At 40.1% G+C, this 27,527-nt stretch overlaps 1 protein-coding gene across 1 annotated transcript in view; it reads right to left on the bottom strand.

Moving 5' to 3' along the window:
• LOC106561817 (uncharacterized) overlaps positions 1 to 27,527 on the bottom strand; it is a 43,775-nt gene that overhangs the window by 9,021 nt on the left and 7,227 nt on the right. The window contains exons 10-35 of the mRNA XM_082956646.1: positions 27,236 to 27,353; positions 26,831 to 26,969; positions 25,159 to 25,266; positions 24,732 to 24,801; positions 24,329 to 24,466; positions 23,884 to 24,048; positions 22,162 to 22,256; positions 21,767 to 21,893; positions 21,182 to 21,285; positions 20,771 to 20,922; positions 20,545 to 20,594; positions 20,325 to 20,425; positions 17,078 to 17,229; positions 16,839 to 16,977; positions 16,571 to 16,678; positions 14,236 to 14,415; positions 13,856 to 14,095; positions 9,471 to 9,627; positions 9,184 to 9,312; positions 8,797 to 8,947; positions 8,327 to 8,370; positions 4,581 to 8,213; positions 2,374 to 3,558; positions 2,022 to 2,263; positions 1,286 to 1,457; positions 367 to 611 (exon numbers count right to left, since the gene is read on the bottom strand). Coding sequence (XP_082812772.1) covers positions 367 to 611; positions 1,286 to 1,457; positions 2,022 to 2,263; positions 2,374 to 3,558; positions 4,581 to 8,213; positions 8,327 to 8,370; positions 8,797 to 8,947; positions 9,184 to 9,312; positions 9,471 to 9,627; positions 13,856 to 14,095; positions 14,236 to 14,415; positions 16,571 to 16,678; positions 16,839 to 16,977; positions 17,078 to 17,229; positions 20,325 to 20,425; positions 20,545 to 20,594; positions 20,771 to 20,922; positions 21,182 to 21,285; positions 21,767 to 21,893; positions 22,162 to 22,256; positions 23,884 to 24,048; positions 24,329 to 24,466; positions 24,732 to 24,801; positions 25,159 to 25,266; positions 26,831 to 26,969; positions 27,236 to 27,353 — 8,144 coding nt within the window. The remainder of the gene's footprint in view (positions 1 to 366; positions 612 to 1,285; positions 1,458 to 2,021; positions 2,264 to 2,373; positions 3,559 to 4,580; positions 8,214 to 8,326; positions 8,371 to 8,796; positions 8,948 to 9,183; positions 9,313 to 9,470; positions 9,628 to 13,855; positions 14,096 to 14,235; positions 14,416 to 16,570; positions 16,679 to 16,838; positions 16,978 to 17,077; positions 17,230 to 20,324; positions 20,426 to 20,544; positions 20,595 to 20,770; positions 20,923 to 21,181; positions 21,286 to 21,766; positions 21,894 to 22,161; positions 22,257 to 23,883; positions 24,049 to 24,328; positions 24,467 to 24,731; positions 24,802 to 25,158; positions 25,267 to 26,830; positions 26,970 to 27,235; positions 27,354 to 27,527) is intronic.

Genomic DNA, 27,527 nt, shown 5'->3' with positions numbered 1-27,527 from the left:
CTGTCTCAAAGAATGTCTGTATCAAAGAATGGCTGTATCAAAGAATGCCTGTATCAAAGAATGTCTGTATCAAAGAATGTCTATCTCAAAGAATGTTTGTATCAAAGAATGTCTGTATCAAAGAATGTCTGTATCAAAGAATGTCTATCTCAAAGAATGTCTGTATCAAAGAATGTCTGTATCAAAGAATGTCTGTATCAAAGAATGTCTATCTCAAAGAATGTCTGTATCAAAGAATGTCTGTATCAAAGAATGTCTATCTCAAAGAATGTCTGTATCAAAGTATGTCTGTATCAAGGAATGTCTGTATCAAAGTGCACTTTTATAAATGTGTATAAATGTGTACAATAGCACAGTTATAATTACCATATTTGTTGTCACGTTTAATCTCTTCGGAGTAAGAACGATTTTATAGGACTTGTAATAGACAATCAGAGACTGAGGGCAGGTCGCATGTCCAGACGGATCGCAGTTATAGTTGTCGATGTTGACACTGAAGTTCTGTCGAGGAACTATTTCTTTCATCAAAACGTAGGTGCAGTTTTCCTGGAAACTGTAATACTGGCCATCAAATGTGACGTAGTGAGGGTCTCCCCATCCATAGCATATACCTGAGAGATGGAACAGAAAAAGGTATCAAATAGATAGATCACTCATCAATACAAGAGTTTAATGTCCTACTCCAGTCTCCTTTTCACCTCATTTAACACCTGATTTACTGAACACCACAGGTGGTCTAGGTATCCTCATGAAATGGCACAAGCTGATAACATCACAATGTCACCATCAGATCAGACCAAGGGTGCAACGTTCACTGGGGATGGGGAGACGGTGGGTTTACAGGGAGCATGTCGCCCCCACATTCTGAAATTGCATTTTTGTTCCACTCCCAGTTTTATCATTGGAATGTGATACAAAACAAGGTAACACTGTGCTTTAGGACCATGCGGAAGCCTCTGAGTAGTCGAGTAGGCTGTTTGGTGTGTTTATCCAACTGGATGAAAATAATAATAATAATAATACTTATGTCCCCCCCACTTCTAAAACCAAAGTTGCGCCACTGGATCAGACCAACTCCTTGAAGTTTGCAGTTGTGTCCAAAAAAAAAACACAATTTTTTTCAAAACATATTGTATTTCTTTACTGTATTTACACTTGGAATATCACTTTCCAACAGGAAATGTTCAAAAATCACTGGAGGACGTCTTTAAAACAAGTAAACTTGGAGTAATAAGTATTTGTAGAAGGAGAGAAGATAATTAAAAACATTAAGTTTTGAACTTACATTCACATTCGTAGTGATAGCAGCAACCTGATTCGTCATAGACTTTAGCTGGTGGATATCCATTTTCACACACAGGCTTTTCTGCAGACTCACAGACCACATACTTTGTGGTAATTTCACCGCTGTGGCAAGTTTGAGTAGTGCAGTTGCCTGTCTTCCAAGTCTCTCCATCCTAAAGTTGAAAATGTATGTTTTAGTCCTGAAAGTAAACACACTACGTACTACACAACACTATGAACTACACAACACTATGAACACCACAACATTATAACTACACAACACTATAAACTACACAACACTACGAACTACACAACACTATGAACTACACAACACTATGAACTACACAACACTATAAACTACACAACACTATAAACTACACAACACTATAAACTACACAACACTATAAACTACACAACACTATGAACTACAAAACACTATGAACTACACAACACTATAACTGCACAACACTATGAACTACACAACACTATGAACTACACAACACTATGAACTACACAACACTATGAACTACAAAACACTATGAACTACACAACACTATGTACTACACAACACTATGAACTACACAACACTATGAACTACACAACACTATGAACTACACACCACTATAAACTACACAACACTATGAGCTAAGAAACACACTATAAACTACACAACACTATGAACTACACAACACTATGAACTAAGAAACACAAATATTCTGTTTATTTTATTTCATTACCTTTCTTGGTGGAATGGCATATTCACAGCCCATGTAAGGTGTAGTCGGGGACAATGTAGATGGTGTAGTATGGGTAGCTTCTGTTGTTGCTGAGACAGTGCTGACTGTAGTTGAGACAGTGCTGACTGTAGCTGGGGTCGTAGAGGGACATGGTCTGGCTTGTTTCTCAACAATACAACTTGAGTTACAGTAGGAGGTGAAACACCAGCCTGCCCCGTCAGTCTCATTATATATCAAGGAACCTAAACAAAAACATATTATTAGTAATGAATTGATATTAAATGAAGTGTATGAATGCATTATGTAGTCAGAATTGATCATTTGAATGAAGGAAACTATCACTATCACTTACCGGCAGGGAAATGTAGATTTTTGTATGTGCAAAAACATAATGTGGTAGGGGTTGTGGAGGTGGTAGGGGTATTGGTAGTGGTAGGGGTTGTCGTTGGGGTAATGATAGGGGTTGTCGTTGGGGTAGTGGTAGGGGTTGTTGTGGGGGTAGTGGAAGGGGTTGTTGTGGGGGTAGTGGAAGGGGTTGTTGTGGGTGTAGTGGAAGGGGTTGTTGTGGGGGTAGTGGTAGGGGTTGTTGTCGGTGTAATGGTTGTTGTGGGGGTAGTGGAAGGGGTTGTTGAGGGGGTAGTGGAAGGGGTTGTTGTGGGGGTAGTGGAAGGGGTTGTTGAGGGGGTAGTGGAAGGGGTTGTTGAGGGGGTAGTGGAAGGGGTTGTTGTGGGGGTAGTGGAAGGGGTTGTTGTGGGGGTAGTGGAAGGGGTTGTTGAGGGGGTAGTGGAAGGGGTTGTTGTGGGGGTAGTGGTAGGGGTTGTTGTGGGGGTAGTGGAAGGGGTTGTGGTTGGGTTTGATGTAGTCGTTTCTTCTGTCTGTATTGTCAAAGTTGAGATTTGCTTTCCAGTTGCTATTGTGTATGGTAGATTTGTGACTACAGTGAGGCCTGTTGTTGTGGTAGATACTTTGGTGGTGGCTGTTGTCGTTTCCTCAGAGGTAGTCCTCATCTGAGTTGTTGTTGTGGTAGTAGTTGGGGTAGTAGTGGTAGGGGTTGTTGTGGGTATTGTTGATTCTGGAACAGTTGTAATTTCCCCTGTTGTTTCGCTTGTTGTGGAATATGTTGTTGACATAGTTGTTGTGGTTGATGGACTTTCTGTTGTTGTTGTTGTTGTTGTTGTTGTTGGGGTAGTTGTTGTTGTTGGACTTTCTGGTGTTGTTGTTGGACCTTCTGTTGTTGTTGTTGTTGTTGTTGTTGTTGGACGTTCTGTTGTTGTTGTTGTTGTTGTTGAACTTTCTGTTGTTGTTGTTGTTGTTGTTGTTGTTGTGTGTTGTTGTGGTTGATGGACTTTCTGTTGTTGTTGTTGTTGTTGTTGGGGTAGTTGTTGTTGTTGGACTTTCTGTTGTTGTTGTTGAACTTTCTGTTGTTGTTGTTGTTGTTGTTGGTGTAATGGTTGTTGTGGGTATTGTTGATTCTGGACCAGTTGTAATTTCCCCTGTTGTTTCTCTTGTTGTGGAATATGTTGTTGTCTCAGCCGTTACTGTGGTTGATGGACTTCCTGTGGTGGTGGTTGTTGTTGTGGGGGTAGTGGTGGTAGGTGTTGTTGATTCTGGACCAGTTGTAACTTCCTCTGTTACTTGTGTTGTTGTGGATGGAGTTGTTGACTTAATTATGGTTGTTGGACTTTCTGTTGTTGTTGTGGATGGAGTTGTTGACTTAGTTGTGGTTGATGGACTTTCTGTTGTTGTTGTTGTTGTTGTTGTTGGACCTTCTGTTGTTGTTGTTGTTGGACTTTCTGTTGTTGTTGTTGTTGTTGTTGTTGGTGTTGTTGTTGGTGTTGTTGTTGGACTTTCTGTTGTTGTTGTTGTTGTTGTTGTTGTTGGGGTAGTTGTTGTTGTTGGACTTTCTGTTGTTGTTGTTGTTGTTGTTGTTGTTGTTGGGATAGCTGTTGATGTTGTAATGATTGTTGTGGGCCTTTCTGAGGTGGTAGTTGTCTCATTGCTACAAACATCAGCACAACATCTGACTCTGATCTCGTAGTTGTAGCATATTGGTGGGGTGCCTTGATCCTTGTTGTGGCATATCAGTCCAACTGAGGGATTGCATTTAACATTTTGACCTAGTTCGGCCAAAGAAGCATCGATGTCTTTGGCTCTGCATTCTACTTCCTTAGGTTGGCTACAAATATCAATACCAGATTTCCTTATATTTTCTATGGTTTCATAATCTCCTCCTGTTTCTATAGTAGGATAGTGACTGTCAATCCAGCCTGACCAATCACAGACAGTCTTGGTCAGGCAGTGTGGAGTAGTAGTGGGTGAAGTGGTTGTTGGTGAAGTAGGGGTTGTTGTGGGGGTAGTGGTAGGGGTTGTTGTGGGGGTAGTGGTAGGGGTTGTTGTGGGGGTAGTGGTAGGGGTTGTTGAGTGGGTGTGGAAGTGGTTGTTGTGGGGGTAGTGGAAGGGGTTGTTGAGGGGGTAGTGGAAGGGGTTGTTGTGGGGGTAGTGGTAGGGGTTGTTGTGGGGGTAGTGGTAGGGGTTGTTGTCGGGGTGTGGAATGGGTTGTTGTGGGGGTAGTGGAAGGGGTTGTTGAGGGGGTAGTGGAAGGGGTTGTTGCGGGGGTAGTGGAAGGGGTTGTTGAGGGGGTAGTGGAAGGGGTTGTTGAGGGGGTAGTGGAAGGGGTTGTTGCGGGGGTAGTGGAAGGGGTTGTTGAGGGGGTAGTGGAAGGGGTTGTTGTGGGGGTAGTGGAAGGGGTTGTTGAGGGGGTAGTGGAAGGGGTTGTTGAGGGGGTAGTGGAAGGGGTTGTTGCGGGGGTAGTGGAAGGGGTTGTTGCGGGTGTAATTGTTGTTGTCGTTGTTGTTGTTTCTGGACCAGTTGTAATTTCCTCTGTTGTTTCGCTTGTTGTGGAATATGTTGTTGACATAGTTGTTGTGGTTGATGTTGGACTTTCTGTTGTTGTTGTTGGACTTTCTGTTGTTGTTGTTGTTGTTGTTGTTGGGGTAGTTGTTGTTGTTGAACTTTCTGTTGTTGTTGTTGTTGTTGTTGTTGTAATGGTTGTTGTGGGTGTTGTTGATTCTGGACCAGTTGTAACTTCCCCTGTTGTTTCGCTTGTTGTGGAATATGTTGTTGTCTCAGCCGTTACTGTGGTTGATGGACTTCCTGTGGTGGTGGTTGTTGTTGTGGGGGTAGTGGTGGTAGGTGTTGTTGATTCTGGACCAGTTGTAACTTCCTCTGTTACTTGTGTTGTTGTGGATGGAGTTGTTGACTTAATTATGGTTGTTGGACTTTCTGTTGTTGTTGTTGTTGTTGTTGTTGTTGTTGGGGTAGTTGTTGTTGTTGAACTTTCTGTTGTTGTTGTTGTTGTTGGGGTAGTTGTTGATGTTGGACTTTCTGTTGTTGTTGTTGTTGTTGTTGTTGTTGTTGGGGTAGTTGTTGATGTTGGACTTTCTGTTGTTGTTGTTGTTGTTGTTGTTGTTGGGGTAGTTGTTGTTGATGTTGGACTTTCTGTTGTTGTTGTTGTTGGGGTAGTTGTTGTTGTTGGACTTTCTGTTGTTGTTGTTGTTGTTGTTGTTGTTGGGGTAGTTGTTGTTGTTGGACTTTCTGTTGTTGTTGTTGTTGTTGTTGTTGTTGGGGTAGTTGTTGTTGTTGAACTTTCTGTTGTTGTTGTTGTTGTTGTTGTTGTTGGGGTAGTTGTTGTTGTTGGACTTTCTGTTGTTGTTGTTGTTGTTGTTGTTGTTGTTGGGGTAGTTGTTGTTGTTGGACTTTCTGTTGTTGTTGTTGTTGTTGTTGTTGTTGTTGGGATAGTTGTTGATGTTGTAATGATTGTTGTGGGCCTTTCTGAGGTGGTAGTTGTCTCATTGTTACAAACATCAACACAACATCTGACTCTGATCTCGTAGTTGTAGCATATTGGTGGGGTGCCTTGATCCTTGTTGTGGCATATCAGTCCAACTGAGGGATTGCATTTAACATTTTGACCTAGTTCGGCCAAAGAAGCATCGATGTCTTTGGCTCTGCATTCTACTTCCTTAGGTTGGCTACAAATATCAATACCAGATTTCCTTATATTTTCTATGGTTTCATAATCTCCTCCTGTTTCTATAGTAGGATAGTGACTGTCAATCCAGCCTGACCAATCACAGACAGTCTTGGTCAGGCAGTGTGGAGTAGTAGTGGGTGAAGTGGTTGTTGGTGAAGTAGGGGTTGTTGTGGGGGTAGTGGTAGGGGTTGTTGTGGGGGTAGTGGAAGGGGTTGTTGTGGGGGTAGTGGAAGGGGTTGTTGAGGGGGTTGTGGAAGGGGTTGTTGCGGGGGTAGTGGAAGGGGTTGTTGAGGGGGTAGTGGAAGGGGTTGTTGCGGGGGTAGTGGAAGGGGTTGTTGAGGGGGTAGTGGAAGGGGTTGTTGCGGGGGTAGTGGAAGGGGTTGTTGCGGGGGTAGTGGAAGGGGTTGTTGAGGGGGTAGTGGAAGGGGTTGTTGTGGGGGTAGTGGAAGGGGTTGTTGAGGGGGTAGTGGAAGGGGTTGTTGCGGGGGTAGTGGAAGGGGTTGTTGAGGGGGTAGTGGAAGGGGTTGTTGCGGGGGTAGTGGAAGGGGTTGTTGCGGGTGTAATGGTTGTTGTCGTTGTTGTTGTTTCTGGACCAGTTGTAATTTCCCCTGTTGTTTCTCTTGTTGTGGAATATGTTGTTGACATAGTTGTTGTGGTTGATGTTGGACTTTCTGTTGTTGTTGTTGGACGTTCTGTTGTTGTTGTTGTTGTTGTTGTTGTTGGGGTAGTTGTTGTTGTTGGACTTTCTGTTGTTGTTGTTGAACTTTCTGTTGTTGTTGTTGTTGTTGTTGTTGTAATGGTTGTTGTGGGTATTGTTGATTCTGGACCAGTTGTAATTTCCCCTGTTGTTTCTCTTGTTGTGGAATATGTTGTTGTCTCAGCCGTTACTGTGGTTGATGGACTTCCTGTGGTGGTGGTTGTTGTTGTGGGGGTAGTGGTGGTAGGTGTTGTTGATTCTGGACCAGTTGTAACTTCCTCTGTTACTTGTGTTGTTGTGGATGGAGTTGTTGACTTAATTATGGTTGTTGGACTTTCTGTTGTTGTTGTGGATGGAGTTGTTGACTTAGTTGTGGTTGATGGACTTTCTGTTGTTGTTGTTGGACCTTCTGTTGTTGTTGTTGTTGTTGTTGTTGGACCTTCTGTTGTTGTTGTTGTTGTTGTTGTTGGACCTTCTGTTGTTGTTGTTGTTGTTGTTGTTGGGGTAGTTGTTGATGTTGGACTTTCTGGTGTTGTTGTTGTTGTTGTTGTTGTTGTTGTTGTTGGACTTTCTGTTGTTGTTGTTGGACTTTCTGTTGTTGTTGTTGGACTTTCTGTTGTTGTTGTTGGACCTTCTGTTGTTGTTGTTGTTGTTGTTGTTGGGGTAGTTGTTGTTGTTGGACTTTCTGTTGTTGTTGTTGTTGGGATAGTTGTTGATGTTGTAATGGTTGTTGTGGGCCTTTCTGAGGTGGTAGTTGTCTCATTGCTACAAACATCAACACAACATCTGACTCTGATCTCGTAGTTGTAGCATATTGGTGGGATGCCTTGTTCCTTGTTGTGGCATATCAGTCCAACTGAGGGATTGCATTTAACATTTTGACCTAGTTCGGCCAAAGAAGCATCGATGTCTTTGGCTCTGCATTCTACTTCCTTAGGTTGGCTACAAATATCAATACCAGATTTCCTTATATTTTCTATGGTTTCATAATCTCCTCCTGTTTCTATAGTAGGATAGTGACTGTCAATCCAGCCTGACCAATCACAGACAGTCTTGGTCAGGCAGTGTGGAGTAGTAGTGGGTGAAGTGGTTGTTGGTGAAGTAGGGGTTGTTGTGGGGGTAGTGGTAGGGGTTGTTGTGGGGGTAGTGGTAGGGGTTGTTGTGGGGGTAGTGGTAGCGGTTGTGTAGGTGGTAGGGGTTGTTGTGGGGGTAGTGGTAGGAGTTGTGGTTGGGGTAGCGGTAGGAGTTGAGAAAACAAATACAGTTGTGGTCGGTGCTTGAGTGGATATCTGTGTTGTTGTAACACTTGGTGGAGTTGTGGTGCTGGGACAGGGATTCATATTCCGGACAATGGTTCCGTTCTCTTTGCAGGTGGCAGCAATACAGGTCTCATCACCATCAGATGTGTGATATATGGTCGCTCCATACGGGTACGTTCTGCCGCCGTATAAACAATAGCAAGCTGCAATAAGATTTTCACACGGAACACAAGTTATTATCGTGTAATCATCTTGTCATGTTACCATCTTGGTAATAATGTAGGCTAATGTTTCAGTTTGTAGTGGTTTTCCTTACCTTGGACATCATAGCTGCATCTGACCTCAGTTGATGAGCAACGACTAGAAAAAGAAAGAAGGTTACAGTACCTTTCAAAGTCAAATAAAATATTAAGAGCTATTTGTTATGAAGTACAAAACAATGTTATATGTTATATTCACAATAAGGTTTTAACAGGTCAAATCCCAATAAGGTATAAACAGGTCAAATCCCAATAAGGTTTTAACAGGTCAAATCCCAATAAGGTAAAACAGGTCAAACCACAATAAGGTTAACAAGTCAAACCACAATTAGCTATAAACAGGTCAAATCACGATCTTTGAAAAGCAAAATCAATTGAATGGTAGGAAAACCTCTTTGTAGGGGGACTATTGCCTTATCTCACCAGAAATACAGGCTACCTTAAGGCTTATACCAACCACATTAAATCCTATGTAATGTAAATACAGTATCTATGTATATGTCAAAATGTTGATCTGAAAACATACCATTTCTGACAGTTCTCCTTGGAAGGTATAACCTCTCTCTCGTTGTAATGAGTTCCATCTCCATCGTAGCAACCACAGTACTCCTTACTGACACACTTCATGGTACTTTCTTCCAAATAAGGCTTGGCCGAAGGACATTTTGGATAGCAACCTTTAAGATATAAACAGTCCATTTAATCCAGGACACCTGCACAGATTAGATCATCCTCATGGTATCTAGTTCACCAAAGCTGTAATGGATATGATATTTCAATATTTGTATTTCGTTTTCAGTGTAGATGGACAAGGGAGGGCATTACATATTTTATACTGTACATTTGTTTAACAACTTGGAATGTAAATTGTCAAAATCAAACGGCCAAGCTGTTATGAAGGGCTATTAGTTACCTTCCAGCGCAGGGATCTGACTGGAGCATGTTCCTGAGGGATTCTTGCAGGTCTTCATACAGGGATATCCACACGGATTATAATGCCACTCACACTCACCAATAGGGTTGTAGAAATCACAGAACAGAGCTGGTGAAATTAAAAACATGTCACATTTTAACCAGGGTCTCAAAAGAGGATTGATTGAACAGTTACACATACAAATCATAAATTTGAATTTTGTCCCTATAGCAAAACAATCCCACCTATCCATCAATCAATTGTCCCACTCAAAGCAAATGACTCACGGCAGATATCTGGTGTTCTCCACTTGATACAAGCCCCTGCCTCGTTACAGGCCTGGGCGTAGGCTGCTACAGCTGTACAGAAACACTCGCAGTCTCCCCCAGTGTCACAGGCACACGAGTCCCTCACACAGGCATCATGGAATGGCGTGGGGTCCACCTTTAAGGAAGATGCATTAAGCCATCATTTATTTATTCAATGCATTGCTCAGCTTGTTAAACAGACTACAGATGAACTATTGACGATGATTATTATTGGGTTGGATGGTTGACTTTATGTTTTTGTTATCTGTTTCAGTACTACTTTTGATGTTGGTTGTTGTCTTTTATGGTGACTGTATGGACATCCACATGATTATTGACAAACCAATTTTTTGAGAAAGATTGTAATTTTTCCATCATGCAACTCTGCTTGTCATTGTGTGACCTTATAGAAAACCTGTTAGCCCAAGACTTGTGCCATAAAATTATCGGTTGTTATAAATTCCACCATATGACTGTTATTATGATCCTGAAGCTTTGAGGTAAATGAACTCTTGTTGCTGCCTTAACCAATTTTCTTGTACTTCCACACTTCCACTTTGGCTGCGTTTACACAGGCAGTCCAATTCAGATCTTTTACCAATAATTTTCATATTTAATACCTATCTGATCTTGTCCTTAATGTGTAAACAGCAAACAAAAAACACATGGAATCTGATCTTTTGAGCTCTGATTTATACCACTTCCATATGTGGATCTCAATCCTGATTGAAATCCTATTCTCCATGTGATCTCTGTCTGGACGCTCAGATCTGATGCTTTTGCTCTAATGTGTTTGTTTTGCACATGACCTGCCATTACCATGACAACCTGCAATTACCATGACAACAACCCCAAAATGTAAAGGACAGGAAATGAGCTTTCCATCGGTATGCTTCTTCAGACCCTACAAGAGTGTGAATGAACCAATCTGATATTGGCCACATGTAAAACTAAGCGTGGACAGTCAGAAAAAAATATTGGCTATAAAAAGAAAATCAGTATTAGGTTGTTAGGAAATGTAAATAAGGCCTTTAAGGCCTAGATTCAATCCGTGTTATAGAGCGATTGAGCCAACAAATGCAGCGTTTACCATGAATGTGGTCTCCACGAACACGGAAATATAGGTTTTTAAAGGTGGATAGCCAAAAAGGGAATCTAGCCTTTTTAGAGTTGAGCCCTCAGTCTCCTGACTCACATCTCCGGTCCATATTTATATTGCAGATTAACTTTTCTACTACCTATACTGCAGTAACGTGTAGAGGGGTCAGTGGCTGGTTAACAACTGGTTATTATCAAAGCCAGATTTACTCACAAATAAACCTTGATGAAGGCCAAGTTCCCCATACAAGCTCCAACAACCAGAGGGATTTAGGCTATTAATCCTTAACCTGTTGGGGATAGGGGGCAGTATTTGCACGGCCGGATAAAAAACGTACCCGATTTCATCTGGTTACTACTCCTGCCCAGTAACTACAATATGCATATAATTGTTTGATTTGGATAGAAAACACCCTAAAGTTTCTAAAACTGTTTGAATGGTGTCTGTGAGTATAACAGAACTCATTTGGCAGGCCAAAACCTGAGAAGATTCCAAAGAGGAAGCGCTCTCTCTGACTTTTTCTTGGCCTTCTTGATCATCTTTAACCAAAACAGGGGATCTCTGGCATAACGTGACATTTTCTAACGGAATATTATCGCTTTTTTGCGAGAAAAATAGCATAAAAATTGATTTTAAACAGCGTTTGACATGCTTCGAAGTACGGTAATGGAATATTTTGAATTTTTTTGTCACGAAACGCGTCGGGCGCGTCACCCTTCTTTACCCTTCGGATAGTGTCTTGAACGCACGAACAAAACGCCGCTATTTGGATATAACTATGGATTATTTGGAACCAAACCAACATTTGTTATTGAAGTAGAAGTCCTGGGAGTGCATTCTGACGAAGAACAGCAAAGGTAATCAAACTTTTCTAATAGTAAATCGGAGTTTGGTGAGTACCACACTTGGTGGGTGTCAAAATAGCTAGCCTGTGATGTCCGGGCTATCTACTCAGAATATTGCAAAATGTGCTTTCACCGAAAAGCTATTTTAAAATCGGACATAGCGAGTGCATAAAGGAGTTCTGTATCTATAATTCTTAAAATAATTGTTATGTTTTTTGTGAACGTTTATCGTGAGTAATTTAGTAAATTCACCGGAAGTGTTCGGTGGGAATGCTAGTCACATGCTAGTCACATGCTAATGTAAAAAGCTGTTTTTTGATATAAATATGAACTTGATTGAACAAGACATGCATGTATTGTATAACATAATGTCCTAGGATTGTCATCTGATGAAGATCATCAAAGGTTAGTGCTGCATTTAGCTGTGGTAATTGAAGTATGGAGGTAGCTTTATGGCAACAAAAATAAGGGGTTAAATATGTCCCCCCCCCAAAAAAAGTTTATTCCTGAGCTTTCTTAAATCTCCTAGATATAAGACAGATACTTTAGAATCTTATTCGTTATGATTTATTTTTGACTGTCTTTTTTGCCATTTATGAATGTTGTTATAGCCTGTAAAGGCCAAATTCAATATTTTAAATGTTTTTCTTTCTCATATATGTATTTTTGAAACATAAAGGGGTCCTAAAATTATAAATGAAATATTTAAATGATCAATGGTATCTTAAACAATTCCATATGTAATCCCCCCACCCCCCAACTACTTAGACTTTTAAGAGAAAATAAAAATTTTCACCAAATGTAGATACCAATGTAGCCAAGATACACAAGCGATAGCCTCTGTTCAGATTGTTTTAACCTGCCGACTGCATGTATCTGCTGTAATGTCTATTGAATGTACCTGCTGTACTGTCTATTGAATGTACCTGCTGTACTGTCTATTGAATGTACCTGCTGTACTGTCTATTGAATGTACCTGCTGTACTGTCTATTGAATGTACCTGCTGTACTGTCTATTGAATGTACCTGCTGTACTGTCTATTGAATGTATTGGCTGTACTGTCTATTGAATGTATTGGCTGTACTGTCTATTGAATGTATTGGCTGTACTGTCTATTGAATGTATCTGCTGTACTGTCTATTGAATGTATTGGCTGTACTGTCTATTGAATGTATCTGCTGTACTGTCTATTGAATGTATCTGCTGTACTGTCTATTGAATGTATAGGCTGTAGTCTCTATTGAATGTATCTGCTGTACTGTCTAATGAATGTATCTGCTGTACTGTCTAATGAATGTATCTGCTGTACTCTCTATTGAATGTATCTGCTGTACTGTCTATTGAATGCATCTGCTGTACTGTCTATTGAATGTGTCTGCTGTACTGTCTATTGAATGTACCTGCTGTACTGTCTATTGAATGTACCTGCTGTACTGTCTATTGAATGTACCTGCTGTACTGTCTATTGAATGTATTGGCTGTACTGTCTATTGAATGTATTGGCTGTACTGTCTATTGAATGTATTGGCTGTACTGTCTATTGAATGTATCTGCTGTACTGTCTATTGAATGTACCTGCTGTACTGTCTATTGAATGTATTGGCTGTACTGTCTATTGAATGTATCTGCTGTACTGTCTATTGAATGTATCTGCTGTACTGTCTATTGAATGTATAGGCTGTAGTCTCTATTGAATGTATCTGCTGTACTGTCTAATGAATGTATCTGCTGTACTGTCTAATGAATGTATCTGCTGTACTCTCTATTGAATGTATCTGCTGTACTGTCTATTGAATGCATCTGCTGTACTGTCTATTGAATGTGTCTGCTGTACTTTCTATTGAATGTATCTGCTGTACTTTCTATTGAATGCATCTGCTGTACTGTCTATTGAATGTATCTGCTGTACTGTCTAATGAATGTATCTGCTGTACTGTCTAATGAATGTATCTGCTGTACTCTCTATTGAATGTATCTGCTGTACTGTCTATTGAATGCATCTGCTGTACTGTCTATTGAATGTGTCTGCTGTACTTTCTATTGAATGCATCTGCTGTAGTCTCTATTGAATGTATCTGCTGTACTTTCTATTGAATGCATCTGCTGTACTGTCTATTGAATGTATCTGCTGTAGTCTCTATTGAATGTATCTGCTGTACTTTCTATTGAATGCATCTGCTGTAGTCTCTATTGAATGTATCTGCTGTACTTTCTATTGAATATATCTGCTGTAGTCTCTATTGAATGTATCTGCTGTACTTTCTATTGAATGTGTAGGCTACGCAAATGAAAGTATTTATACGTGTGTCTTTTTGTCTTTGTTTATATCAGCTGCACTACATCAACTTCCTAACAACTTTGGTTGGTATGGCAATAAAGTATTGAATCTATATTGAATAGTATCTGCTGTGTACTGTACCTGTGAGTGGCAGGCTGAGAAAACCTTACTGGTGATGATGCTGCAGCGTTTGAGAGACCAGGACTGCCTGTATGATCTTAAAGTGCATGGGTTTTTTATGACATCAGCGTTGGGGCAACTGGGTGACACTTTCCAGCTGTTTCCAAACTCCAGAGCTTCAACCACCACTTCCTGGTTTCTGGACGTGAAGTCGTTCTTTCCATTACCGTCATAGTTTCCACACAGACCACACACTTGGCCCTGGAAGGAAATTAAACATTTAAAAAGAATAACATGAAGTAGCTAATAAAACATTTTTTTTTAAATGGTATGCCAATGCAATTGCTAAACAAAGATACAGTTCAATCACTGGTTCAAAATGTCCTATTCTAGTCACTCACCTGGAAGGTAGAGCTGAGTTTGATGAACAGGCTATTCTTCTTATCCCACATGAGTATCAGGCCATTTTCAGCCTCAACAACAACATAGAGACCGATAGAGTGGACCTGGTATGGCACGTCTACCCCGTTCTCTTGTTTGATCACTTTTACAGATTCATCTGCTAGTATGATCTCATTGCTCTGAAAGAAAGAAACAGAAAGTGTTCATTGCTAATGTAGTACTAGTAGACAGGTTTTATACTGTGGTGGTGCTGGGTGTTACACTGTGGTGGTGCTGGGTTTATACTGTGGTGGTGCTGGGTGTTACACTGTGGTGGTGCTGGGTGTTACACTGTGGTGGTGCTGGGTGTTACACTGTGGTGGTGCTGGGTTTATACTGTGGTGGTGCTGGGTGTTACACTGTGGTGGTGCTGGGTGTTACACTGTGGTGGTGCTGGGTGTTACACTGTGGTGGTGCTGGGTTTATACTGTGGTGGTGCTGGGTGTTACACTGTGGTGGTGCTGGGTTTATACTGTGGTGGTGCTGGGTGTTACACTGTGGTGGTGCTGGGTTTATACTGTGGTGGTGCTGGGTTTTACACTGCGGTGGTGCTGGGTTTATACTGTGGTGGTGCTAGGTTTATACTGTGGTGGTGCTGGGTGTTACACTGTGGTGGTGCTGGGTGTTACACTGTGGTGGTGCTGGGTGTTACACTGTGGTGGTGCTGGGTTTATACTGTGGTGGTGCTGGGTTTTACACTGTGGTGGTGCTGGGTTTATACTGTGGTGGTGCTGGGTTTATACTGTGGTGGTGCTGGGTGTTACACTGTGGTGGTGCTGGGTGTTACACTGTGGTGGTGCTGGGTTTATACTGTGGTGGTGCTGGGTTTTACACTGCGGTGGTGCTGGGTTTATACTGTGGTGGTGCTAGGTTTATACTGTGGTGGTGCTGGGTTTACATTGTGGTGGTGCTGGGTTTTATACTGTGGTGGTGCTGGGTTTTACACTGCGGTGTTGCTGGGTTTATACTGTGGTGGTGCTGGGTTTATACTGTGGTGGTGCTGGGTTTATACTGTGGTGATGCTGGGTTAGCTAACACTAACCCAAATACATAGCTAACCCAAACCCTAATACATAGCTAACCCTAACCCTAACCCAAATACATAGCTAACACTAACCCTAATACATAGCTAACCCTAACCCTAATACATAGCTAACCCTAACCTTAATACATAGCTAACCCTAACCCCAATACATAGCTAACACTAACCCAAATACATAGCTAACCCTAACCCTAATACATAGCTAACCCTAACCCTAATACATAGCTAACCCTAACCCTAACCCAAATACATAGCTAACCCTAACCTTAATACATAGCTAACCCTAACCCAAATACATAGCTAACATTAACCCTAATACATAGCTAACCCTAACACAAATACATAGCTAACACTAACCCTAATACATAGCTAACCCTAACCCAAATACATAGCTAACCCTAACCCTAACCCTAATACATAGGTAACCCTAACCCTAATACATAGCTACCCTAATACATAGCTAACCCTAACCCTAATACATAGCTAAACCTAACCCAAATACATAGCTAACCCTAACCCTAACCCTAATACATAGGTAACCCTAACCCTAATACATAGCTACCCTAATACATAGCTAACCCTAACCCTAATACATAGGTAACCCTAACCCTAATACATAGCTAACCCTAATACATAGCTACCCTAATACATAGCTAACCCTAACCCTAATACATAGCTAACCCTAACCCTAATACATAGCTAACCCTAACCCTAATACATAGCTAACCCTAATACATAGCTAACCCTAATACATAGCTAACCCGAACTCTAATACATAGCTAACCCTAATACATAGCTAACCCTAACCCTAAAACATAGCTAACCCTAATACATAGCTAACCCTAATACATAGCTAACCCTAATACATAGCTAACCCTAACCCTAATACATAGCTAACCCTAATACATAGCTAACCCTAACCCCAATACAAAGATAACCCTAACCCAAATACATTGCTAACACTAAGCCTAACCCTAATACATAGCAAACCCTAATACATAGCTAACCCTAATAAAGAGGGGTGATGTTTGTGCTTCTATCAAATCTACCCGACAAGAATTCTAAGCAGACACTCCGTCAGACAGCCCTGTCAATCTGCTAACAAAACGCATGAGGGGTTGAGATAAGTGCATCCAGAGGTCAGCATGCAATTCCCCTCACAGCCACCGGTGTCGACATTGTATCAAATGTCCAGACTTGTCTATTGTACCTTTAATGCATTTATGAAGCCGTTTATGAACAGTAGTTCCTACCCCCAAGAAGAGCTTGATGGCCTTGGAACAGGTGGTGCCAGTGGTTCCACAGGGAATGTTCTCTGTGATCACTCTGAAGGTACCGTTTGCATTGTTGCTGCAGTAGTCCTGCAGGATGTATTAAAATACACAATCAGAAAACCTTGGCCTCTTAGTTATTATATCTACTTCATCTTAATCATAATTAGAAAATGTGTGCATCATACATAAAGTAAGGGTTTTATTAAAATACAAAAAAAATCATAAATACAAATGATTATTTCCCTACCTGAGCAAGAGTGTATTCACAATCTCCATTGAAAGTGAACCTTTTCTCATCAAAAGTGATGAAATGCCCATCTCCATATATGGCACACATCCCATCACACTCCTTATTGGTACACTGCCATTTTCTCCCTTCGCAGGTGCTACAATGACGCAAACATAATCACATGGCAAGATTTTAGAGGGAAGCATTTGACATATCCAAAGAAGAAGAAGAAGAAGAGTGATAGAAGTTGATTTTACCAGGTATTGCAGTCTACTTTGAGCACATGTCCAGGTTGGTAGTAGACTCCATTGTGAGAACAGGGACATAGGTCTTCCTTGATGCATCCTCCGTTTCCATCAGACAGCAGACCATCAGGACATACACAGCCCGACACACACTCTGCACTGATCTATAACACACAATGAAATAGGGAAGGACTGATATCAATTTAAGTTGGGCATTATGGGCCTGTATGTTCCTCCACCCTCCAGGGCATAAGATGTGGATATTATGTGCCTGTATGTTCCTCCACCCTCCAGGGTATAAGATGTGGGCATTATGTGCCTCTATGTCCCTCCACCCTCCAGGGTATAAGATGTGGACATTATTTGTCAAATGGATCAATTGATCAAGTGTTTGAAAAGACACAAGGATGACTTTTAAGGATGATCTCCTTGAGGTTCATGGAGATGAGGTTCTCTGTAAACGTTACAGATGTCTGCTCAAACAGAAACCCTCTAAAAAGTAAATCTCATCGGAGGATATCGTTTGGATCCTGGGCCTAGCTATGTCTAAGGTAATAAACAATTTGATCAATCTGACACTGTTTAAACATAACATTGTCCTTGTATGTTTTTATTAACGTGTTGTAAAGCATGTTTTTATTAACGTGTTGTAAGGCATGTTTTTATTAACGTGTTGTAAGGCAACGTTTTAATTAACGTGTTGTAAGGCATGTTTTTATTACCGTGTTGTAAGACATTTTTTTAACGTGTTGTAAGGCATGCTTTAATTAACCTGTTGTGGTATATGGGGCAGTATTTTCACGGCTGGATAAAAAACGTACCCGATTTAATCTGGTTACTACTCCTGCCCAGAAACTAGAATATGCAAATAATTATTAGATTTGGATAGAAAACAATCTGAAGTTTCTAAAAATGTTTGAATGGTGTCTGTGAGTATAACAGAACTCATATGGCAGGCAAAAAGCTGAGAAAAATTCAAGCAGGAAGTGCAAAGTCTAAGAATTGTAGTTCTTCTTTTGATTCTCTATCGAAGCTACAGTGTCTGTGGGGTGACGTTGCACTTCCTAAGGCTTCCATTGGCTGTCTAAAGCCTTCAGAAAGTGGTTTCAGCATTGTCCTGTCACTGGGCAGAGTATAGGAATTAATTCACTGAGTGGTCTGCCTGGCAACAAAGGGAATGGATATGCGCGGTCACGTGAACACGCCGTTCCTTCTTTTTCTTCTTGAATGAATATGCTGTTGTCCGGTTGGAATATTATCGCAATTCTATGTTAAAAGTACCATAAAGATTGATATTTAACAGCGTTTGACATGCTTCTAAGTACGGTAATGGAACATTTTGACTTTTCGTCTCTCGTTCAGCGCTCGCGCATTATGCCTTTGGATAAGTGATCTGTACGCACGAACAAAACGGAGGTATTTGTACATAAATATGGATTATTTGGAACAAAAACAACATTTCTTGTGGAAGTAGCAGTCCTGGGAGTGCATTCTGACGAAGATCAGCAAAGGTAAGAGAATATTTCTAATACTAATTCTGAGTTTAGGTTGCACCCGAACTTGGCGGGTGTCTGAATAGCTCACCTTGATGGCTGAGCTATGTACTCATAATATTGAAAAATGTGCTTTCTCCGTAAAGCTATTTATAAATCTGACACACCGGTTGCATTCAGGGGTAGTCCATCTATAATTCTTTAAATTATTTTTATATATTTTGTCAACGTTTATGATGAGTATTTTTGTAAATTGATGTGCACATTCACTGGACGTTTTGGTGGGAATACATTTTCTGAACATCACGCGCCAATGTAAAATGCTGTTGTTGGATATAAATATGATCTTTATCGAACAAAACATACATGTATTGTGTAACATAATGTCCTAGGAGTGTCATCTGATGAAGATCGTCAAAGGTAAGTGCTTCATTTAGCTGTGTTTTGGGTTTTATTGACACATGTCCTTGCTTGGAAAATGGCTGTGTGATTATTTTTGTCTATGTACTCTCCTAACATAATCTAATGTTTTGCTTTCACTGTAAAGCCTTTTTGAAATCGGACAATGTGGTTACATCAAGGAGAAGTGTATTTTTAAAATGGTGTAAAATAGTTGTATGTTTGAGAAAGTTGAATTATGACATTTTGTTGTTTTTGAATTTGCCACCCTGATATTTCACTGCCTGTGTCCCGCAGGTGGGACACTAGCGTCCCACCTAGTCCATAGAAGTTAAAACGTGTTGTAAGGCATGTTTTAATTAACATGTTGTAATGCATGTTTTTATTAACGTGTTATAAGGCATGTTTTTATTAACGTGTTGTAAGGCATGTTTTAGTTAACGTGTTGTAAGGCATGTTTTAATTAACGAGTTGTAAGGCATGTTTTTATTAAAACGTGTTGTAAGGCATGTTTTAATTAACGTGTAGTAAGGCATGTTTTAACTAACGTGTTGTAAGGCATGTTTTAATTAACATGTTGTAATGCATGTTTTTATTAAAACGTGTTGTAAGGCATGTTTTAACTAACGTGTTGTAAGGCATGTTTTAATTAACATGTTGTAATGCATGTTTTTATTAACGTGTTGTAAGGCATGTTTTTATTAAAACGTGTTGTAATGCATGTTTTTATTAACGTGTAGTAAGGCATGGTTTTATTAACATGTTGTAATGCATGTTTTTATTAACGTGTTGTAAGGCATGTTTTAACTAACGTGTTGTAAGGCATGTTTTTATTAATGTGTTGTAAGGCATGTTTTTATTAACGTGTTGTAAGGCATGTTTTTATTAAAACGTGTTGTAAGGCATGTTTTTATTAAAACGTGTTGTAAGGCATATTTTAATTAACGTGTTGTAAGGCATGTTTTTATTAACGTGTTGTAAGGCATGTTTTTATTAACGTGTTGTAAGGCATGTTTTTATTAAAACGTGTTGTAAGGCATGTTTTTATTAAAACGTGTTGTAAGGCATGTTTTAATTAACGTGTTGTAAGGCATGTTTTTATTAACGTGTTGTAAGGCATGTTTTAATTAACGAGTTGTAAGGCATGTTTTTATTAAAACGTGTTTTAAGGCATGTTTTTATTAACGTGTTGTAAGGCATGTTTTAATTAACGTGTTGTAAGGCATGTTTTTATTAACGTGTTGTAAGGCATGTTTTTATTAACGTGTTGTAAGGCATGTTTTTATTAACGTGTTGTAAGGCATGTTTTAACGTGTTGTAAGGCATATTTTTTACATGTTGTAAGGCATGTTCCATTGTAGACTTACACAGTGACTGTCTAGTGTTTGACAGCTCTTCTGACACTCTGAGCCCTTGGCTCCGGGCCCTGCACTTGAACAGTTGAAGAAACCCATTGGTTTTTCACAGGCTGTAGGGAACAAAAGTAGGCTTTATAGGTTAGTAGGGACTAAAGTACAGAGTCTTAGTGGTGAAGTGATTTGCTGTATTTAGCAAATAAAGATGTGTTCTGAATTTCAGAGTACTCACATAATTGTTTTGGTTCTCCAGCACAGCTTAATTTCCCTTGTCTGCAAGAGCTGGGTGGTTAAGAGGGATACAAGAGGAGGGGGTTAAGCATGGTTTAACATGCCTCTTGCAGTAAACCAAGACTTCAGAAGAAGACATTCGATTTCTAAATATTTTAGTAGACCCACAACATAGAAAACCATCAGAGTTTCAGAGACTTTCTTTCACATGCCAACCAAGTCCTCACCAAGTAACCCCATAGATCCTGGTGACCTCTCCAGGGGGTACTACTGTGCCTCCATGGTAGCAGGAGCAGCGTGAGGCAGGGACACACTCTCCCTGGTCGTTCAGGTAGGTTCCCTCGGCACAGCCACAGCCGTCCACAGACACATGGTCTAACTGTTCAATTAAATAAAAAATGTTTTATCCATGATGGGAAATTACTTTGGGCTTGCCTCCAACAACAACAACATCCACAACAACAAGAAGATACAAGACAACAACAACAGCAACAACAAGACAACAACAACATACACAACAACAACAAAACAGCAACAACAAGAAAACGACAACAAGACATTAATAAAATGAATAATAATAACAATAATAATATTAAATAAATTATATTAATAGAAATGAGTTGTCCATGTAAATGCACCTGGCATGTAAAGTCTGGCTGGCTCAGTGAACGACAGGTGCGGTCACAGCTGGTCATGGTGTAGTCATAGACCATCGTGTCAGGGCAGCTAGAGGAGTACTTCCCTGTGGAAAACAGTATGGTGATTCAACATTTAATTACATGTTTTGGGTTTTTTGTTTTTAAATAAGAGGGTAAACCCTGAACACCGTGGGTAAATAGGAGGGTAAACCCTGAACACCGTGGGTAAATAGGAGGGTAAACCCTGGACACCGTGGGTTAATAGGAGGGTAAACACTGGACACCGTGGGTAAATAGGAGGGTAAACCCTGGACACCGTGGGTAAATAGGAGGGTAAACCCTGGGCACTGTGGGTAAATAGGAGGTTAAACCCTGGACACCGTGGGTAAATAGGAGGGCAAAGCCTGGACACCGTGGGTAAATAGGAGGGTAAACCCTGGACACCGTGGGTTAATAGGAGGGGAAACCCTGGACACCGTGGGTAAATAGGAGGGTAAACCCTGGAGACTGTGGGTTAATAAAAGGGGAAACCCTTCTTTAATTAATAAATAAATAATTAAATTCAGTATCTGATGTTTATCTTACCACAGGTGGTGTTTCTCCATCCACTGAGCAGGACGCCTGCAGCAGCACATGCATGGACGTAGGAGGAGACCGCAGCACACATGCACTCCTCACTCCTCTCACAGTTACAGCTGTCATATAGGCAGATCTATAGGGAGAGAAGAAGAAACAGAAGAAGAAGAAGGTTCAGTTATAAGATGTGTTAATGAAGAAAACTACTGTTTTCTGAAATCACACACAAGCACAGGACAATAGTATCATACAAATCTGATTAGATGTTTTGAGATAAATAAAATTAATATTATATCATTTTGATATAGAACTTCTTAAATAATTGTTTAAATATATATTCATAGAGCTTTTGGGATAACTCTGTAATTAAAGAGCAATTGACTAATTAACATCATCACACTTACTTCCTTGTAGTAATTTGGGTTGATCTCAGTGTGGCATTGGGAAAATATTCCTGCACGATCTGACAGCATCGAGCACCAGTGCTTGGCATATCTCTCTGTAAAACATATGAGATTTTAGCAACATTTCACAAAGTACAAAGAAAAAAATCTAGGCATCTCAGTAGACATATGTAAGTGTAAGCCCCAAGAAGTATTCCAAGGTTCTGATAAAGGCTCTCTATGCCGAAACATAATGAAACAATTGAAATGGTTAGTTAGAAAAAAAACTCAGATCTATGAACAGAGTGATCCTTTTTCTACGACTATTTGGATAGAAAACACTCTGACGTTTCTAAAACTGTTTGAATGATGTCTGTGAGTATAACATAACTCATATGGCAGGCAAAAACCTGAGAAAAATTCAAGCAGGAAGTGCAAAGTCTAAGAATTGAAGTTCTTCTTTTGATTCTCTATCGAAGCTACAGTGTCTGTGGGGTGGGTTAGGGTTAGGGTTAACCCTAACCCTTTTCAAGTGATTCCCTATCCAGTACACAGTGACTTAGGGTTCATTTTGCACTTCCTAAGGCTTCCACTAGATGTCAACAGTCTTTAGAACGTTGTTTCATGCTTCTACTGTGAATATGGAGCGAACAAGAGGGCCTGGAGTCAGATGAGTGAGAAAATGACATGAGCTCAGAGGCGCGCACTCACGTGAGTGACATTGGAATTGACATTGGAATTGTCTGGTTGGAATATTACTAAAGATTTATGTTACAAACGTCCTAAAGATTGATGCTATACATCGTTTGACATATTTCTACGAATCTAAATAGAACTTTTTTTGACTTTTCGTCGTGACATTATCGCGCGTTTCCTGCATTTAGAGTAGTCAACACGCGAACAAAAAGGAGGTATTTGGACATAAATTATGGACTTTATCGAACAAAACAAACATTTATTGTGGACATGGGATTCCTGGGAGTGCATTCTGATGAAGATCATCAAAGGTAAGTCAATATTTATAATATTATTTCTGAGTTTTATTGACTCCACAAAATGGCGAGTTTGGTTTTGTGTCTGAACGCTGTACTCAGATTATTGCAAAGTGTGCTTTTGCTGTAAAGTTTTTTTTAAATCTGACACAGCGGTTGCATAAAGGAGAAGTGTATCTATAATTCTTTGAATTACAGTTTAATATTTTATCAACGTTTATGATGAGTATTTCTGTAAATTGATGTGCTAATTCACCGGAAGTTTTGGGAAGCAAAACATTTCTGAACATTACACGCCAATGTAAAATGGGGTTTTTGGATATAAATATGAACTTTATCGAGCAAAACATACATGTATTGTGTAACATGAAGTCCTATAAGTGCCATCTGATGAAGATCATCAAAGGTTAGTGATTAATTCTAGCTGTTTTTCTGGTTTTTGTGACGCCTCTCCTTGCTTGGAAAATGGCTGTGTGGTTTTTCTTGTCAAGGTGATGTCCTAACATAATCTGATGCTATGCTTTCGCCGTAAAGCCTTTTTTGAAATCAGACAATGTGGTTGGGTTAACGAGAAGATTATCTTTAAAATGGTGTAAAATACTTGTATGTGTGAGAAAATTGAATGATGAGATTTTTGTTGTTTTGAATTTGGCGCCCTGCTATTTCACTGGCTGTTGAATAGTGTGTCCCGCAGGTGGGACGGTCACGTCCCACATACCCCAGAGAGGTTATAAAGAGGTTGAAGGAGTACCATTCTCTACACTCAGACTGCATGGGATCTCAAAGCTCTGTGCCACATCAGGACAGCTTGCTTTGTTCTTCCACGTGTTGGCAAATGATTCAGCGGTTCCTTCCACGAGTCCATTGATGGTTCTGAAGTCATCAGCTTGGATGCTGTTAAAGTCTCCGCAAAGACCTGGATAAGAGGTACAAAACATTATAACAGGTGGTTTGAACTAAAATTGACTAAAGATGCAATACATCAAGTATCATTAGTTTATTAATAATTGTTTCAGGTGAGGTTTGACCGAACCCCTCAAACAACTGGTATAGTGACACACATTACATTAACAATAGTTTGATAACCAATCAGCTTGTATAATAATAATAATGCATGAGATTTATATAGCGCTTTTCAAAGACCCAAAAACGCTTATCTTTTCACAAAGACGTTAAATGAACAGAGAGAAACATACCCTGGGTTTTTTCTTTGTGTGAACTGCTAGCTACGATGTAGACCTGCATTATAGGTGTTATCTGCACCTCTAGTCGGAGCCCATAAGAGGTATGCACAACGATGTAGAACGTAGAGGGCTGAAAGATCTTTACATCCGCTGTGGAAAATATACACAAGTTCTAGTCACAATCTGGTTTACCATGAACTTTTAGCTCCCACTTCCCTATTGTGGGATGCTTATGGTGTTACATGCTGCTAGACAAGGAAAGAAAGACAATAAAAAGAGACAACTTCTGGTACGGTACGTACTGCACGGGAAGGGTTTCAAACATACGTTTATACTGATTAATAACTACAAAAAAATAGACAGATATCACATTTCTGTATCCCTTTTCTCAAGCAGCCATCAATCAGTCACTCACCCATGAAAAGCGGCAACTGAGAAAACATCTTGTTGACAAAGACCTTTCCACTGGCCTCGATGACGATAATCTGCAAGTGACAAATTACAACTTGAGTAAAAACAACTCCACTGGTGATAAGAAGTGTGGAACAGGGTTGGAGTCAATTCCAGTCAATTCAGAGAGTAAACCTAATTCCAATTCCAAATGTTCCTCACTGAAAAAACAATGAAGAGCATTGGAATTGGAATTTCAGTGGACTGCCTGAATTGACTGGAATTTAAATGGAATTTACTCCAACCCTGAAGTGGTGATACGAGTCACTGACAGCAGCAGAAGTCTCAACATTGAGCTTTTTTCCCCTGAACATATACAACATGGTTTGATGTTGATATATTTTAATATGACACTATCAGGTGGGTGTGTCACTGCAGAAAGGCTAACTTACCATGGACTCTGGAGTCACCAGGGTTACAGATCTTAGGCAGGTCTCAACGTCCGTCTTCCCACATTTCACTATGTCACCCAGGACTGTGAAAGCAGTCTCGTTGGTTTGCTGGGGACAATTGGTACAAGGTATGACAGTTAAGTTATGGTATGACAGTAAAGTTAAGGGAACTAATTTTTTGTAACACACTACTTACTACTTGCCTACTTTCGGTTCTAGGGAATTACAGTTCCTTCAGGAAGTATTCACACCCCTTGACTTATTCCACATTTTGTTGTGTTACAGACTGAATTTAAAATGGATTAAACATATATTTTTTCACACAATAGCCAATAATGACAAAGTGAAAACATGTTTTTAGAAACGTTTGCTAATTTATTGAAAATGAAATACAGAAATATCTTATTTACATTAGTATTCACACCCCTGAGTCAATACATGTTAGAATCACCTTTGGCGGTGATTACAGCTGTGTGTGTTTCTGGGTACGTTTCTAAGAGATTTGCACTCCTGGATTGTACAATATTTGCTATTATTTATTTTTGTACATTCTTCAAGCTCTGTCAAGTTAGATGTTGATCATTGATAGACAGCGATTTTCAAGTCTTGTCATAGATTTTAAAACGGATTTAAGTTCAAATTGTAACTAGGCCACTCAGGAACATTCAATATCATCTTGGTAAGCAACTCCAGTGTATACTTGGCCTTGTGTTTTAGGTTATCGTCCAGCTGAATGGTGAATTTGTCTCCCAGTGTCTGATGGAAAGCAGACTGAACTAGGTTTCCTCTAGGATTTTGTCTGTGCTTAACTCCATTCTGTTTATCTTTTATCCTGAAAAACTCCCCAGTCTTTAATGATTACAAGCATACTCATAACATGAAGCAGCCATAACATGATGCAGCCACCACAATGCTTGAAAATATGAAGAGTGGTACTCAGTAATGTCTTGTATTGTATTTGTGTCACGTCCTGACCAGTATAAGGGGTTATTTGTTAATGTAGTTTGGTCAGGACATGGCAGGGGGTGTTTGTTTAGAGTGTTTCGGGGTTTGTTGGGCTATGTTCATATTTAAGAGGGGTGTTTGTTTAGAGTGTTTCCGGGTTTGTTGGGCTATGTTCTTTATTAGTCTATTTCTATGTTAGTTCTAGTATGTCTATTTCTATGTGATGTTTATTGGGTGGACCTTCAATAGGAAGCAGCTGCTCCTCGTTGCTTCTAATTGAAGGTCCTATTTAAGAGGGGTGTTTTTCTATGGGATTTGTGGGTAGTTGTTCCTTGTTTAGTGTTTGTTACACAACAAAATGTGGAAAATTTCAAGGGGTGTGAATACCTTCTGAAGGCACTGTACATTATGATTCAACTTGATTGAAAAGTCTGATGTTATTTATGAGATTAATATGGATAGTGATAGCAATGGTATCTATAAGCACCTCCAATGCAAGTGACTGCCAGCTGTCAGCCGCAACCTATGCTTGATGTGGCCCGTTCGTGGGCCAGTACATGTTCGCTAGCGAGTTAGGAGTTAAATCTACTAAACATACAGTACGTGTCAGCATGGAGTCATATTACTGCCAACTGACATGGAATCTGAATTGAATCACTGTGAATTTGTATGAAAAAAAATCACATTTTTATTCAGTATTTCTCCATACAGTAGGTTAGATCCTTACCTTGGACAGGACATATGAGCAGTCTCCATGGAAGGTGTAGGCTTTCTCATCGTAGGTGGTGATGTGGGAACCTCCCACTATGGAGCAGGTAGCTGGGCAATCTAGATCCACACAACTCCACTGGCCTTGGTTACAGGTACTAATAGAGAGACAGTCAGTTTAGCCTCAACACATCCGGCTCAACACATCCAGTTTAGCCTCAACACATCCAGCTCAACACATCCAGCTCAACATATCCGCCTCAACACACCCGGCTCAACACATCCAGTTTAGCCTCAACACATCCAGTTTAGCCTCAACACATCCATTTTAGCCTCAACACATCCAGCTCAACACATCCGCCTCAACACATCCGCCTCAACACACACAATAATTCAGTGTATATAAACACAATGCAGCTCTTACCATTCATGGCATGTTCTTGAGAATGATTGTCCAGGCTGGTAAGTTTGTCCGTTGTGGAGACAAGAGCACTGGTTCACAGCTACACAGCCAGTCTGAGTGATGTCATCAAACACGGTTCCTATGAGAAAGGCATTCAACACATTTAGTCACCTGATCCCATGAATTACATTCAATACATTACATTTAGTCAGCTGATCCCATGAATTACATTTAATACATTACATTTAGTAATTTGATCCCATAAATTACATTAAATATATTTAGTCACCTGATCCCATAAATGACATTCAAT

Source organism: Salmo salar, chromosome 10 (genome assembly GCF_965601325.2).
Source record: "Salmo salar chromosome 10, fSalSal1, whole genome shotgun sequence".
Lineage (NCBI taxonomy): Eukaryota > Metazoa > Chordata > Actinopteri > Salmoniformes > Salmonidae > Salmo > Salmo salar.
Note: the sequence above shows the minus strand (reverse complement) of the source record. Positions and strands in the feature narration are given on the sequence as shown.